Genomic DNA, 16952 nt, shown 5'->3' with positions numbered 1-16952 from the left:
CCTTTTTAAATTAATGTCTCGTAACTAAGTTATTATTATGCTTATTTAAGCCGAAGTAATCGTGATGTTTGTCTAAATATTAAGACGGGGTTATTGGATTTTGTACCATAATTAAGGTTTGGGCAAAAGACCGACACTTGTGAAAATTGGACTATTGACTATTAATAGATGGGGGGTATTGTCTAATTGAGTGACAACTCATTGGAGTCTGTCGAACCTATCTTCAAATTAATTATCCTAATAATTAATAATGATTATGGTTGTCCTATTTAGTGACGTTCATATGGAATCTATTATAATCATTTAATTAATTATTCGGGTTGGGTAATTGATTATTCAAACTGATCAAGTGGGTAAATTAATATTCATATCTAATCAAAACAGGGGTGGATTACATACAGTGATAACTGGTGTAATTGTTGACAGAAGTGATAACTGCGTCACAGTTTAAATCCTTAATTAGTTGGAATATTTGACTTCGGGTATAAGGGTAATTTGACGAGGACACTCGCACTTTATATTTATGACCGATGGACTATTATGGATAAAAACCAGATATGTATCAAATAAACCATGACAAAGGACAATTAACCCGAGTAACAATTAATTAAAATCAAAACGTTAAACATCATGATTACGGAAGTTTAAATAAGCATAATCCTTTTATTTCATATTCTATAGCAATTTTATTTATTGTTATTTTATTTGTCGTCATTTATATATTTTACGCACTTTAATTATTGTCATTTATCTTTACACTTAAAAATATAAAATCGACAAACCAGTCATTAAACGGTAAAAAACCCCCTTTTATAATAATATTACTACTTATATATATATATATATATATATATATATATATATATATATATATATATATATATATATATATATATATATATATATATATATATATATATATATATATATATATATATATATATATATATTTATATAAATATAGTTTTATAAAAATATAGTACGTAATCACTAGCTCCCTGTGGAACGAACCGGACTTACTAAAAACTACACTACTCTACAATTAGGTACACTACCTATAATGTTGTAGCAAGGTTTAGGTATATCCCATCTGTAAATTAATAAAACTTGTGTCATATTTTTTAGTATTTTGTATTAAAAATAATACTATTTCGTACCCTCACGCTACATCATCAATAATAATAATAATAATAATGAAAAAAAAAATGAAGCTACCTTTAATGAAATCGGCCTAAAAAATACAGCCACTCCGGGGACTCGAACACCCGACCTATCGAAACCCGACACCATCCCTTAACCATTCCGCTGTTTCTACTTTCCTGGGATTATTTAAACCCGATTTATATTTGTATCTGTTTCATATCTTATTCAATTTCCTCTTCTTCCTTATAGAACCAAAAATCGAACCAGGGTTCAAACCTTTCTAAACCACAGATTCCGCAATTAAGTTTAAGGCTTTAGGATGACAGTAAGACAACCTTATTTGTTGAGTTGAATTGCTTGTTTAACAGAATCTAAATTTTGACAGAAACAGCCATAATGACACGATGAATAACTAAATCTTTGATTTTAAAATTGACAACATTTTAGCTTATGATTCCTAAATTAAATTTGTTCCAAATCCTTTATAGAAACTTTTTATAACCTCAATTGGATCTAAAACATTGAATTGAACTCAAATTTTATGATGAACATGATCGTTGACTTTTTTGAAGTAAATCTTTGACTAGAAAATTCGAAGTGAATAAGAGTTTTTGGAAGCTGTTCTTTTACAGATAGTTTAAACAAAATATTCCTAACAAGACCACATTTATACATTTTGAAATATATTTCGAATTCAAGCTGTTTAATAAATGGAACAGGAACAGAGCATATACCTGATGTTCTTCCCCTTTTTTGATTAAAGTCGATTATTTGGGCTGGTTAAATGTATAACTGATAATGGTGAGGAGAGGAAGTAAGTTAACCAATAATACAAAGCAAATCGATTTACTTATAGCCTAATTGTTTGACAGACAGAAAAACGAGCCAGGAAAGAAAAAAAAGAAAAAAAAAGAAAAATATAAAGCAGAAAAGACTCTCAACTGAATTTGGAATTATCCTGGTGATTTTGATCGTGGTTGTACGAATTATAGACAGCAAACAAAATATATATACAGTTTGATGGTGATAGGAACGAATTTCATACAGGTTATATATATATTTATATAATTTATATTCATATAATTGTATTTATATTTATATATATAATTGTATATATATTTATATATATATAACTGTGTTTATATATCTGTTTATAAATTCTTAATTTTGAAAATTAACAAGTATAAATATACTAATACTATTAATAATACTAATAATATTATCGATAAAGGAATTAGTAATAATAAATGAAAAATAATAATATGATAATATTAATACTAATAAAAATGATAATTTATAGTATTAGTAATAATAGCTAATCATAACAATAATTATAATTGTATCTTTCAGCATCCTTATAATAATTTTTCTATTTAACAACTTAAATTTAATAATCATAACTTTTTAATTAAAATTATAATTATAATAATAATAACATTAATATTAATAATACTGATACTAATATTAATATTAATAATAATAATGAAAGTAATAATAATATTACTATAATAGCTATATTTTTAATCTGTAGTTACATTTATTATATTAATATTGCATATTATTACTTATGTAATAATATATTATATAATAGCATATATTTATTATTTTATATATTACATTATATGTATAATCATCAATTATATATGAAAATCATATTCATATATTCATTTTTATGTTACACTAAATTAATTTGTATCTTATTTTACATCTCTAGTTTTAATGTTTAAATTATATTTTATAATTTCAATTTATTATATATATACTTACATTTATATATATATATATATATATATATATATATATATATATATATATATATATATATATATACATATATATATATACCTAATTATTTACAAATAATTATTCGTGAATCGTTCTGGAGTAGTCAAGGTCAAACGATACTATGAATATAGTTTACAAACTTTATTACTCAACATTACAGACTTTGCTCATTGTGTCGAAATCAAATAAGAATTAAGTTTAAAATTTGGTCGGAAATTTCCGGGTCGTCACATATATTTCATGTAAAACTTTGATTTCAACATGTCTTTTGTTGATTTTATCATTTTCTAGTTACTACTGGCAATGAGCATATCATCTAGACATAAGATGACATATTCACTCGGTGTCTTTCACATACACACACTTGTCACATTCATTGATCTTAAATTTAGAATAAAGCATGACATGATCAAAGATTTGAGTCATTGTTTGGGGGCTTGTTTTAATCCATATAAGTATTAACAAATTTACACACTTTTCTTTCTTGTCCATGCATTATAAACCCCTTGGGTTGTTCCATATAACTCTCTTTTTTGAGATTTCCATTCACGAAAGCGGTTTCACATCTGTTGGTTAGCAATCCAATGATAATATTCAAATGTTAATCACTTTATTTTGATGATGACACCAAGCCTTAAGTGCTTAATGCGTATAGAATAACACAAGTTCACAAACCTACACGATCTCTAGCAAACGACCAATACACATAATAAACAAGTCAAAAGAGTCCTTTGCAAAACCCAGGTAGTACACGGATAGGTCCAAAGTCGATCGCAAGTCTAACCGTGGGTGTCATGTACCACAGTTTCTGAGAAACCAGGTACACGGTCGACTCCACGGTAGACCATGTTTCGACCGCAAATTCTCTTATCACAATGGTTTGATCAAATAAAGTTTGACCACTTTGGGCATATATAATTTAAAAAACCTTTTTAAATTTGCTTAGAATAGTTACCCTCTTCATATCAAAAAGATTTTTGGTCACTAGAATGCTAATCTTGATTAATCGCACCTAATGACATCTTAATAACGTTTTAGCTTTGATTAAGGTTAAACACATAAGTGTTGCAAAATATTCTTTTGAACCTAATTGCAAATCATCTTTTAAATCTAAAATATATCTAGACATGTTTAGGATGGTCATTAAGTCCCAAATAAAGAGATGCTCTTCTCTTAACCCTTAAGCATTACTTGTATGATTAAGTATGGTTAATGCAACTCCCAAAAGAGTCCTTAACTAAATTCAAACTAATCTCATTTGACTTGTTGCAAGTAACCAATAAGGCAAGATACTTCCATCAAAGTATTGACAAATTTTTGAAGACATGGGATATGATGTTTAGAGTGTTGTGGTTTGTCAAAGGATAAAAATCTGCATATGCCATTATGGAGAATCAATGAAACAATAGAAAGACAATGAGACTTTCCTCTTTTGCAAGCTTATGTCAACTTCCATGAATACATCCAAGAAGAAAGGGGTTATGCAGATTGTTTCGGATGTTTTTAGCTTCTCATTGCAGCCATCGAATAAGGGAAAATGATAAAAATAAAGGTCTCAAACGGATATAAAATCAGAGGTCAGAATCTGCATGATCGAAGCACGGTCGACTGTGTGGTGAGCCACACAAGGCTTGGACAGATTTCTCTTGCCAATTAATACCAAGCCTTTGAGCAACTGAAGACTCACCTCTCGCATACGAAAACACCTTTTGATTTTTTTGGGCGGAAAAATTGGTGTCTCACAAAAATAATCACTCAACAATCGTTGCGTGACATCCTCACGATCTCTCGAAATGTAACCTCGAACTCTAGGAATACGCGGCGCAGACTCGACTTCGGACTCTTCATCCAATCTTTGAATAAGTTGAATAATACGAACATCCTCTGAATCGAAATCAGAATCGGAACCAAGTAAATACGATGTCATAATTATATAAATATCAAGATTATAATGTAAAAAATGATAGGAAATAGATGTTTTGGTGTGTAAAAATGAGAAATGATAAGAGGTATTTATTGATAAAAATTCTAAGTTTTTTTTTTTAGAAAAAAAAAGTTACGGCTAGCATGCTCCTCTAATCAGATCGCGACACCTGTTCTTGACGTTTTTTTCTGTCAGTCCCTCGACTAACGCCCCATGTCCGTTAAATCTGACTCCCCGTTAACGGTGTCGGGGGCGCCAGTTTGTACCACCTCGTCTGACGGATTCTCTCTTACGCACGTCTAGGAATGGCCTAACCATCACTTTAAATTTTATATATAACCACTACGTACAAGATACTTTTATGCACGTGAACCATAGAACTTAAATTAAATAAATAATTAACATGTCACTCCTTTTCTTTAGGGTAGGGAGGAGTTCAAGTAAATTGGTGTGTGAGGATCAAAAAACAGTGTGTGAGAATCATTCCTTTTCTTTATCACTAAATAGTATTTTCTTCTTTACCCACGCTTGTTTAATCGTGGAAACATAATCTGGGGACAGTTTTTTTTTGTTTTCAGCATTCCCCGCGAAACTGTTGGTATCCATAACTGAATTACCTTCTAAATATAGCAAGTTCTAAGTAGACATTTCCCCCTTTGCCATTCATCATCATCATCTTTTAGGTAACAAATTGGAGTGTAACCATCTCTACATCTAATTGTTTTGTTTTTCGTTTTTGTTTGTTTTCTGATTTCGAAGCAACAATGTCGAATTTCTATACCAAAATTCGACTCTCTTCGAATCAGATCAGAAATGTATCGTACAGAATTTCGAGATCATTTACCACAACTGAATGCCATAGACCTACAATTATTAATAAAAAAGGCGTCGATATTCTTCATAATCCATGGTTCAACAAGGTACATACATAATTCTTCCTTTCGAATTATTAGGTCTCTTGGAACATATTTCACCATTTTAATTACATATTATTGTACAATAAGTTTCATTTAAACAATTTTATAATTTTATCCCAATATTGATTTTTGATTAATTTAAATGTATTGTGTTTACGAGAAAGAAAAATAAAAATGTAAAACGAACAGTAATTCATTATAGGAACCATAAATTAGTTATAAACTGTACGGACCGAAAGCTTGATGAAAAAAGATAAAATGATCATTTACAATTATGCAATAGAAGTTTGTTAAGTTTGAAGTTAGCAAATGTGGTTAACAGGGAACAGCATTTTCAATGACTGAGCGAGATCGTCTTGAACTACGTGGACTTCTACCCACAAATATCATGACCGATCAACAACAAATCGAACGCTTTAGTAAGTTCAGCGCTTCATTTTTTGTTGCTTGTTACTAAAATACAATAAGTACTCTGACAAGGTGTCTTGATTAAGTATTAATGTGTATATGTTAAGATTTGTAGGCTCCAAACAAGAGATATGATTGTACCAATCACAAAGTCCACAAACAATAAACGAATAATATAAAGCTAAACGAAAAAAGTAAACGTAAATGACACGTAGATTTAACGTGGTTATATCCCAACTCCAAACATGGAGAAGGGTCTAGTCCACGGGTCCAAACCAGAGATTTTTTACTATAAATTTCGTGCACACAATTACAGGAGCCTAGGGTTACATTACATAGATTCAAGATGGGGAAATGGTTGAATTTGCTAGCGGTGTGAAAGGAATAGCCTTGAATCTTGAGATTATATAGAGTTAAACAGATAAAGAAACAATCTAGATGGACTTGCTAGCCAAGCACCACCTAGCGATCCGTGAGCCACTCTGCATCCGAATTCCTCAAATGTTTGGCACATGTTTTCGCGTTCTGACATTTAGCCGCAAGGGTCCCTGCCTTCATCCCTTCGCGTTTGTTCGACGTCTACATATTTCAACATTATAGATATATAGATTATAGATATAGGATTATTACTTATCTGATTATATATTTTCTTGATGTATGCTTTGGTTTATTTGCTTTGAAATGAAATACTGCTTGAAACTAAATTGTTATAATAATTACAGAAATGGATCTGAAGAAGCTTGAGACAAATACTGTGGACGGACCGTCAGACACAATTGCTTTGGCCAAGTGGCGAATACTCAATCGGCTGCACGACAGAAATGAAACAATGTACTATAAGGTTAGTTTTATTGTCACTCGTTACAAATGTACGTACTTTGCCGTACTCTTAAAAAAAAAAAAAAAAAAAAAAAAAAAAAAAAAAAGAGTTAATTATTTATGTGATGACAGATTCTCATAAATCAAATCAAGGAGTACGCCCCTATAGTGTACACTCCAACCGTAGGACTCGTTTGCCAAAAATACAGCGGATTATTCAGAAGACCACGGGGGATGTATTTCAGCGCAGCTGATCGTGGAGAAATGATGTCAATGGTTTATAACTGGCCTGCTGATCAGGTTTGTTACTCTGTGTATCACGGTAAAACTATTATGATAAAATTACGCGAATAGTCCTTGTGGTTTGTTAAACATTTGCGGATATAGTACGTCCCTAAATTTGTTTTTTGCATTGGTAGTCTTCATGGTTATCAATTTTTTCTTGGATCGTCCCTCCTTCAGATAACAGTCTACTTCATATATTTAGTTACCCATGTGTACTAAAGCCTTGTGTTTTGCATAGGTTGATATGATTGTTGTTACTGATGGAAGCAGAATCTTGGGTCTCGGTGATCTAGGCGTACAGGGGATCGGCATTGCAATAGGGAAGTTGGATTTATATGTCGCTGCAGCCGGAATAAATCCTCAAAGAGTAATCTTTTTCTAAATATCTATTTTTTTTTATCCACCAGCTTATAACTTTTTACTGATTTTTTTTTTTTTAATGTAATAGGTGCTTCCTATCATGATTGATGTTGGAACTAATAATGAGACCCTTCTTGAAGACCCTCTATGTAACAATCTTTATACTCGCTTAAATAAAACTGCTGATGCATAACAGTTATTGTTGGTTAATATCTCATCAGTTGATTTGCTCCATTTTCAAGATTTAGGATTGCAAGAACACCGTCTTGAAGGCGAGGAGTACGTTTCCATTATCGATGAACTTATGGAGGCTGTGTTCAATCGTTGGCCCCACGTCATAGTACAGGTATTACAACCTAATATCAATAAGTTGTTTTAGATTCACCGTCTTTTTTTTTTTACAAATAAAAAGAAGATGCTTATCGTGTGTAGTTTTATTTTAGTTTGAAGACTTTCAAACCAAGTGGGCCTCAACGTTACTGGAACGCTACAGGTATACCTACAGAATGTTCAACGATGATGTCCAGGTACACTTACAACTTTATATCAAAATGGAGATAACAAAACGTGATTTTTCAATAATATGCATAACTCGAACCATCCCAAGGTAGCCCAAGTGGTTGGGGCCCTGAGATCCTTGCAAGAGGTCTCAGGTTCAATTCTTGGGGTGGCCAGGGAAGGGTTGGAAACAGCCAGGGAGTATTCCTGATGGGCTGCGTACACTAGAGTATGGGGTCGGATTACTCGCCCTTCCCGGGTAACCCGAACAGGGAAAACCTTACAACTTTATGCATAACTCGCCGTTGAATTAACGTGCAGGGAACAGCAGGAGTTGCAGTTGCGGGTCTTTTAGGATCTGTAAGAGCACAAGATAAGATGATGATTGACTTCCCAAAGCAAAATATTGTCGTCGCTGGTGCTGGAAGGTATGAAGCGTTTAATATTTGAATTAAGATGCTTAAGTACTTCATATGTATATTGTTATAGAAGATTATAAATTGTGATTTAGGCTAATTATAATTAAGCTGTGTACTTGATATTTTGCAACTACTACAGTGCAGGAGTTGGGGTTCTGAAGGCAGCCAGAAGAACAATGGCAAGAATGTTGGGAAATAATAAACAAGCTTTTGAGAGTGCACGAAACCAGTTCTGGGTAGTTGATGCTGATGTATGTATATACTTGTATTATCAAAGGCGGTAATTTCGACCCATTTATATACAAATGGATCGATTTAGGCAATATTTTATCTCTGGTGGGTCATATATTAAGCTATATGTAGCTAACAAGAACGGGCAAGTGGGTTGAACTGGTTGAAAGTCATTAGGGTTAACAAAGGTCTTGTAATATAGTTGTAACTAGATATGTCACATCAATTATTTGTGGACCATTAACAGAAAAAAGAAGAATAAATGTGCATCTTGGTCTGCCCAACCCAGCCCATTTTGATCCGTGCTAATAACTACTGAATTGATTTTGATCTATACCTATTTTGACCCGTTACCACAAATCACCGACCCACCTGGGGCGGACCTACCATATGTTGAGTGATAGCATGGGACACCAGTGAAATACGCGATGTAATAGAATTTTTTTTTGGGTTTTTAACTAGTGACGCCAGTGTATAGTGTAGTTTTTTTGAGTGACAACAATAAAATAAACCATCTAGTAGAAAAAAATTTGAGTTTTTAACCGGTGACACCAGTGCCTACTATTCTAGATCCGCCACTGGACCCACCCAAATTGCCACCCCTGATACATGTCCGCCTCTGTTTAATCAGGGTTTAATCACAGAGAAACGTGAAAATATCGACAATGATGTCAAGCCGTTTGCAAGGAACGCGAAAGAAATTAACCGCAGAGGATTAAGGGAAGGAGCAAGTCTTGTAGAAGTGGTAAGTTCAATTTCTACCTTATAGGTTACTTAAGGGACACTCTATTTATCAAATATTGTTATGCTAATCAGGTACAAGAGGTAAAGCCTGATGTACTCCTTGGGTTGTCTGCAGTTGGTGGTTTGTTTTCTAAGGAGGTATGATGTGATATTTTTAGTATATGCATAAGAAGACTAAGTTTATATATCTTTATTTATATGTTCATATATTGTTCTGTTTAGGTGCTAGAAGCATTTAAAGGTTCGACTTCAAATAGACCAGCAATATTCGCAATGTCAAATCCCACAACCAATGGTACGGTTGATACCACTTGACCCATTCAGTAAGCATGCATATGTGAGATCCTAATGTTTTAGATATGTTTGATGATGACACAGTTGAATGCACACCTGAAGAAGCGTTTTCTATTGTGGGCAAAAACATCATATATGCAAGTGGAAGCCCATTTAAGGATGTAGATCTTGGTTGGTCACGATGTTTCTTTTATTGCGCAATTTGTTGCGTATGTCAGTTTTACAATTATATATCTTGTTGATTACAGGAAGTGGAGATATTGGCTACAGCAATCAAGGAAATAATATGTATCTTTTTCCTGGGTCAGTTTGTTACTCTAAACGCTGATAAGAAAATTCATATTTTTATTTAAAAATTTTGCGTATGTGACTAACTCGTGATCTGCAGTATTGGTCTTGGTACTCTTCTATCAGGTGCTAGAATAATCTCAGACGGCATGTTACAGGCTGCAGCTGAATGGTAATATTCTTTTCTTTTTTTATCAAACCAACACAGGTTCCCTAACTCGAGTAACTTTCGATGTGTCTACTAAAGGTGTCAATTTTGACTCATATACTTACAAATGAGGTTATCATTAATAACGGGTCAAAAAGTGTTGCTTAAAAAGGAAATGATTCTAATATGTCAAACGGATCAAATGTGACCCAAATTTGTATAATACATACTAAATTATACGTTTCAAAATTTTAGACTATAATTTCAAATAATAGTTCCCTGTAAATATACTTGAGACACGATTAATAAAAAAGCATCATTTCGGCCTTTCGGGTCTACCTGACCCGTAATAACTACTGTTTTTTTTTTCTTTTTCTTTTTTTTTAAAAGAAAAAAACAAAAACCTTTTTTTTTAACAACATTTTTTGGCATCAGTAGATCATTTATTTCAACGTCCCTCATCATTTGCACGTATCATACACGTTCGGGCGGAAACCCGAACCCGATCGACGGTACCCGGGAACACATCCATTCGGGCAGTGTTCCTGGGTGGAGGTCCGTGAACGAATCCGTTAAAACCTCCCTATAGGGTCAATATATACTACTTGTACTGTAACATATTTTGCAAAACTACAGCCTAGCTGAATCTATGACTGAGGATGAGGTTCTCAAAGGAATTATATTCCCTCCAATATCAAGGTACAATATTAACTCTGTGAATTGTAACAGAAGTTTATATGAAATATGTAATGTTAACAATCATTTTATGCATATGTTACGTTTGTATTTCCAGGATACGTGATATAACAAAAGCGGTAGCTGCTGCTGTCATCAGTGAAGCAATAGAAGAAAAACTAGCAGAAGGATATCGTGAAATGAGCTATCGGGATCTCAAAAGGCTGAATAAGGTAACGACAAATATGTTGGAAACTAAACTTGATTTTGGGCTATGTGTTTTAGATTTGGGCTTGCAAGTATACAAATATTTTGGATCAAGATTATAGCCCATTATGTAGAAGCTTCTTGTAATATGTAGTAGTGAAAGTGTGTAGAATGTGTGTAGAATAATCTTGTAAAATATCTAGGTCTAGAAATACTAGGAAATATCTAGATAGTAGTAGATGATGGAGTGATCTAGACTACTCCATTGAGTAGTATAAATAGAGGGCTTCACCCCTCATTTGTAATCAAGCAAAGCAAGCAATAAGCAATAAAAGAAAAGCTTTCAAGATCAATCTAACTTCTAAAAATCATCAATCCACTCTTTCACAAATAATATACATAACCTCCTATTTCCAACAAATTGGTATCAAGAGCTTGGTTCGACAAGATGATGGCCAACAATGTCATCACGTTTCCTCGCCTCACAAAGGATAATTATGATCGATGGAGCATCCAAATGAAGACCTTCCTAGGTGGACAAGACTTATGGGAGATTGTGGAGGAAGGCTATGAGGAACCTGCAGAAAAAGGTCCTCTCGGCAAGGAGAAAAAATTAATGAAGACGAACGATCAAAAGGCTCTTTCCATCATCCAACAAAGTGTAGATGATGGAGCTTTTGAGAAAATTGCAAGTGCAACCACCGCCAAGAAAGCATGGGAGATCTTGGAGAATTCTTATAAGGGAGTTGATAAGGTGAAAAAGGTTCGACTACAAACACTACGAGGTGAGTTCGAATCCTTAAATAAGAAAGACTCAGAATCAATTTCTGATTATTTTACAAGAGTCTTGGCGGTTGTCAATCAATTAAAGAGGAATGGTGAAACTCTAAGTGATGTAAGAGTCATTGAGAAGATTCTTAGATCATTATATTCAAAATTCGACTATATAGTCGTAGCCATCGAAGAATCTAAAGATCTAGAATCAATGACTATAGATGAACTCATGGGTTCACTACAAGCCCATGAAGAGAGGTTCAATAAGAAAAATAAGGAGCCTTTGGAGCAAGCTTTACAAGCAAAACTGTCTTTCAAGGAAGAGAGTAGTGAAAAGACTCATCAACCGAGTCAACGAGGTCGTGGTCAAGTACGTGGCCGAGGACGAGGGCAAGGATATTCCAAACGTGGAGGTTATAGTTCTTATAAAAATGAAGAAAGAAGTCAAGATTTTCACCCGACAAGAGGTCGCGGGAGAGGCTACACAAGTAGAAGGCCAAGGTATGACAATTCTCAAACCAAATGCTATAATTGTCATAAATTTGGCCACTATGCCTCGGAATGCGAGAAGTCAAACAATTACGTGCAAGAAAGAGCAAATTTTGCACAAGAAGATACTGAAGCCGTGGAAAACACTTTGTTACTAGCATGCAAAGGTGAAGATAACGGAGAATCAAATTTGTGGTATCTCGACACAGGTGCAAGCAACCATATGTGCGGTGACAAAAACATGTTTGTGGAGTTAGACGAGGTAATAAGTGGAAATATCACCTTTGGAGATTCCTCAAAAGTCCCGATTAAAGGCAAAGGTAAGATCCTCATCCGCTTGAAAAATGGAAGGCATCAATTTATCTCTAACGTGTATTATGTGCCTAATATGAAGACAAATATACTGAGTATTGGACAACTCTCAGAGAAAGGCTATGATATTCACATGATAAATCGTAGGCTTTATCTGAGAGACCAAAAAGGGGGTTTGATTGCTAAGGTGCCAATGTCAATGAATAGGATGTTCTTGCTAAATATTCAACATGACATTCCACGATGTTTAAAAGCATGTTTCAAAGATAATTTTTGGCTTTGGCACATGAGATACGGGCACTTAAATTTTGGAGGGTTAAAATTATTATCAAGTAAAGGAATGGTGAAGGGTTTGCCTCCAATTAATCACCCGGATCAAATTTGTGAGGGATGTCTTCTAGGAAAGCACTTCCGAAACAGTTTTCCAATAGAGGCTTCTAGTAGAGCGAATAAACCTCTAGAACTTATTCACACGGATGTGTGTGGACCCATCAGCCCACCATCTTTTAGTAAAAATAGATATTTTATTCTATTCATTGATGATTTTAGTCGAAAGACATGGGTCTATTTTCTAAAAGAAAAGTCGGAAGCTTTTGGAATGTTCAAGAAGTTTCAAGCGTTTGTGGAGAATCAAAGTGGTCATACCATAAAGGCGTTGAGATCCGATCGTGGAGGAGAGTTCACATCCAAGGAATTCAAGGAATTTTGCGACAACAATGGCTTACGACGTCCTCTAACTCTTCCATATTCACCTCAACAAAATGGTGTTGCGGAAAGAAAAAATAGGACCATTCTTGATATGGCCCGGAGTATGTTAAAGAGCAAAAGGATGCCTAAGGAATTTTGGGCTGAGGCAGTGGACTGTGCGATCTATCTATCAAATCGCTCGCCCACTAGAAGTGTCAAGAACAAAACGCCCATTGAAGCTTGGAGTGGAAGGAAGCCCGGCATCTCACACCTTCGAGTGTTCGGAAGTGTGGCATATGCTCATGTGCCAGATCAGAAGAGGACGAAGCTCGATGATAAAAGCGAGAAACTCATATTCGTGGGTTATGACTCAAGTTCGAAGGGTTACAAGCTATACAATCCCAAGAATGGTAAAGTAATCTCAAGTCGAGACGTGGTGTTCGATGAAGAAGAAACATGGGATTGGAATGTTCCTGAAGAGGAGAACTACGACTTTCTCCCTTATCCATTCGAGAGTACTGCAAAGAACGAAGAATATCTAGAAGTTCAAGAACCTTCTAGTACACCATCTCCGCACTCTCCACATACTCCAACCACTACACCTAATGAAGTGACACCAACATCAGGAGGAGAATCAAGTAGGCTACAACATCACACAAGGAGCATTGAGGAGTTGTACGAGGTAACACAGCCTATGGAGGATCTATCATTGTTCTGCCTTCTTGCCGATTGTGAGCCAATAAGCTATGAAGACGCAACAAAAAGCCAAAAGTGGAAATGTGCTATGGACGAAGAGATTCAAGCAATCGAGAAGAATAATACGTGGGATCTTGCCACAATACCAAAGGGACATAAGGCTATTGGTGTAAAATGGGTGTACAAGGCCAAGAAGAATTCCAAAGGTGAAGTTGAAAGATATAAGGCAAGGTTGGTGGCGAAGGGATATAGTCAACGAGCTGGCATAGACTATGAAGAAGTATTTGCTCCCGTCGCTCGTCTAGAAACTATAAGATTAATAATCTCACTTGCGGCTCAGCATAATTGGAAGATTTATCAAATGGATGTCAAATCCGCGTTCCTTAATGGCCACTTAGAAGAAGAAGTCTATATAGAACAACCTTTGGGATACATCGTGAAAGGCCAAGAGAATAAGGTGCTGAAATTGAAAAGGGCCTTATATGGGTTGAAGCAAACGCCTCGAGCATGGAATAGCAGGATAGACAAGTATTTCCAACAGAATGGCTTTACAAAATGCCCACATGAGCATGCTCTCTATACCTAAGTAAGCAAGGAAGGAGATGTTATGATTGTGTGCCTATATGTGGATGACTTGATATTCACTGGCAGTAATCCCAAAATGTTTGAGGAGTTCAAGAAAGCAATGGTTCGGGAGTTCGAGATGACCGACATTGGACTTATGGCTTACTATCTTGGGATCGAGGTAAAACAAAAGAAAGAAGGAATATTCATATCCCAAGAAGGTTATGCGAATGAGGTGCTCAAGAAGTTTAAGATGAATGAATGCAAGTCAATGAACACACCGGTGGATTGCAATCTCAAATTGTCAAAAGATGATGAAGGATACCTGGTGGACCCAACACAATACAAGAGTTTGGTTGGAAGTCTGAGATACCTAACCTGCACGAGGCCAGATATTCTCTACGGAGTTGGACTAGTAAGTCGATACATGGAAGCACCTACAATAAATCACTTGAAGGCAGCCAAGAGGATACTTCGCTACATCAAAGGTACGATTGACTATGGCCTGTTTTATTCGCCTTCTAATCACTTCAAGCTAGTTGGATACAGTGATAGTGATTGGGCTGGAGACAAAGATGATCGTAAGAGTACGAGTGATTTCGTGTTCTATATGGGAGATACGGCGTTCACATGGAGCTCGAAGAAGCAACCCATTGTGACTCTGTCAACGTGTGAAGCCGAGTTTGTTGCAGCAACATCGTGCACCTGTCATGCAATATGGCTCAGGAAGTTACTAAATGAGCTTAAGTTTTTTCAAAAGGAACCTACAGAGATATATGTGGATAACAAGTCTGCGATTGCTCTAGCAAAGAATCCAGTCTTCCATGATCGAAGCAAACACATCGATACAAAATACCATTACATAAGGGAGTGTGTTACAAATAAAGAGGTGCAGATAAAGTACGCGAAGTCACTTGACCAAGTTGCTGATATTTTCACAAAGCCCCTAAAACACGAGACATTTCAGAGATTACGGAATATGCTCGGAGTGACGAAATCAAGTTTAAGGGGGGCTGTTGGAAACTAAACTTGATTTTGGGCTATGTGTTTTAGATTTGGGCTTGCAAGTATACAAATATTTTGGATCAAGATTATAGCCCATTATGTAGAAGCTTCTTGTAATATGTAGTAGTGAAAGTGTGTAGAATGTGTGTAGAATAATCTTGTAAAATATCTAGGTCTAGAAATACTAGGAAATATCTAGATAATAGTAGATGATGGAGTGATCTAGACTACTCCATTGAGTAGTATAAATAGAGGGCTTCACCCCTCATTTGTAATCAAGCAAAGCAAGCAATAAGCAATAAAAGAAAAGCTTTCAAGATCAATCTAACTTCTAAAAATCATCAATCCACTCTTTCACAAATAATATACATAACCTCCTATTTCCAACAAAATATGTGTTTCTGGTTCGGCTCAAATTGGGCCAGGTTGAATCCAAACACTTTAAGTTTATGTTGTATCTAATGACTAAAAATGGTTACTTTTCAAACATACTCGATTTTTTTGAAATAAAAAGAAGTTTTTATATCCACATTACACAAAAGTATAATATAACTACCTCTATAACAATAAAACTATGTAAACAATTCACATATTGATATATTAAGTATAGGATACGATGTGATTTTAAATTGCAGGAGGAAATCCTTTTGCATGTGGAAAACAATATGTGGAAACCTGATTACCCAACATTAATATACAAGTGTGATTGAACGTCTTGTATATCGTTTGAATTATCGACAATAGAAAACAAGATGAATAGAAGAGAGTAACGACAATCATGTCATGCCATGGTGATGTTCATTATTAGCAGCGAAACACTGGTCATCTGTCACTAGGTATGTTTACATGTAATTTACATCTCTTATGCTGTAGAACTTCACTTGGTCAAATAAGCGGGTCAGACGCGTTGAGTAATGGGCTAAAATGTAACCTTATTATGTATATATGACGCTGCTTGAGTTGACTCAGTATACTTATGGCCAAAACTATTGAAAAATTCAATCGTTACATATGTTTCAGTTATCTACCTTTTAGAAAAGATCATTTAGAAAGTTATAAGCATAAGAAGTTTTATCAGGTGACTTATAACCTATTTTAACCTTTCCTTCTCACCTATTATTTGAATTATTTAATTTGATAAATGGGCCAAATCTGTCAACTCTATGCTGAAGTTATTATTCTGAGATTCATGTTCTTTTTCGTGCAGCAATAGGTGAGAATTCAATTTTCGAAGACAGGATCTAAAAGACAGTGAAGACAGTCTTTCGATTGTATATGAA

The 16952-nt window shown here is 34.6% G+C and overlaps 1 protein-coding gene across 1 annotated transcript; it reads left to right on the top strand.

Moving 5' to 3' along the window:
• The first annotated feature begins 5616 nt into the window (after positions 1–5616).
• LOC139874992 (NAD-dependent malic enzyme, mitochondrial-like) lies at positions 5617–16488 on the top strand. Its single transcript, XM_071862383.1, has 19 exons — positions 5617–5772; positions 6092–6188; positions 6900–7018; positions 7129–7296; positions 7520–7648; positions 7730–7790; positions 7884–7987; positions 8085–8168; positions 8461–8567; positions 8698–8809; positions 9421–9534; positions 9606–9671; positions 9756–9828; positions 9912–9998; positions 10076–10130; positions 10216–10287; positions 10900–10962; positions 11057–11171; positions 16308–16488. Exons 1-19 carry the CDS (start codon positions 5617–5619, stop codon positions 16380–16382), a joined length of 1857 nt encoding a protein of 618 aa, XP_071718484.1. The 3' UTR covers positions 16383–16488.
• Positions 16489–16952: the final 464 nt, after the last annotated feature.

This window comes from Rutidosis leptorrhynchoides, chromosome 1 (assembly GCF_046630445.1).
Source record: "Rutidosis leptorrhynchoides isolate AG116_Rl617_1_P2 chromosome 1, CSIRO_AGI_Rlap_v1, whole genome shotgun sequence".
Classification (NCBI taxonomy): Eukaryota; Viridiplantae; Streptophyta; class Magnoliopsida; order Asterales; family Asteraceae; genus Rutidosis; species Rutidosis leptorrhynchoides.
Note: the sequence above shows the minus strand (reverse complement) of the source record. Positions and strands in the feature narration are given on the sequence as shown.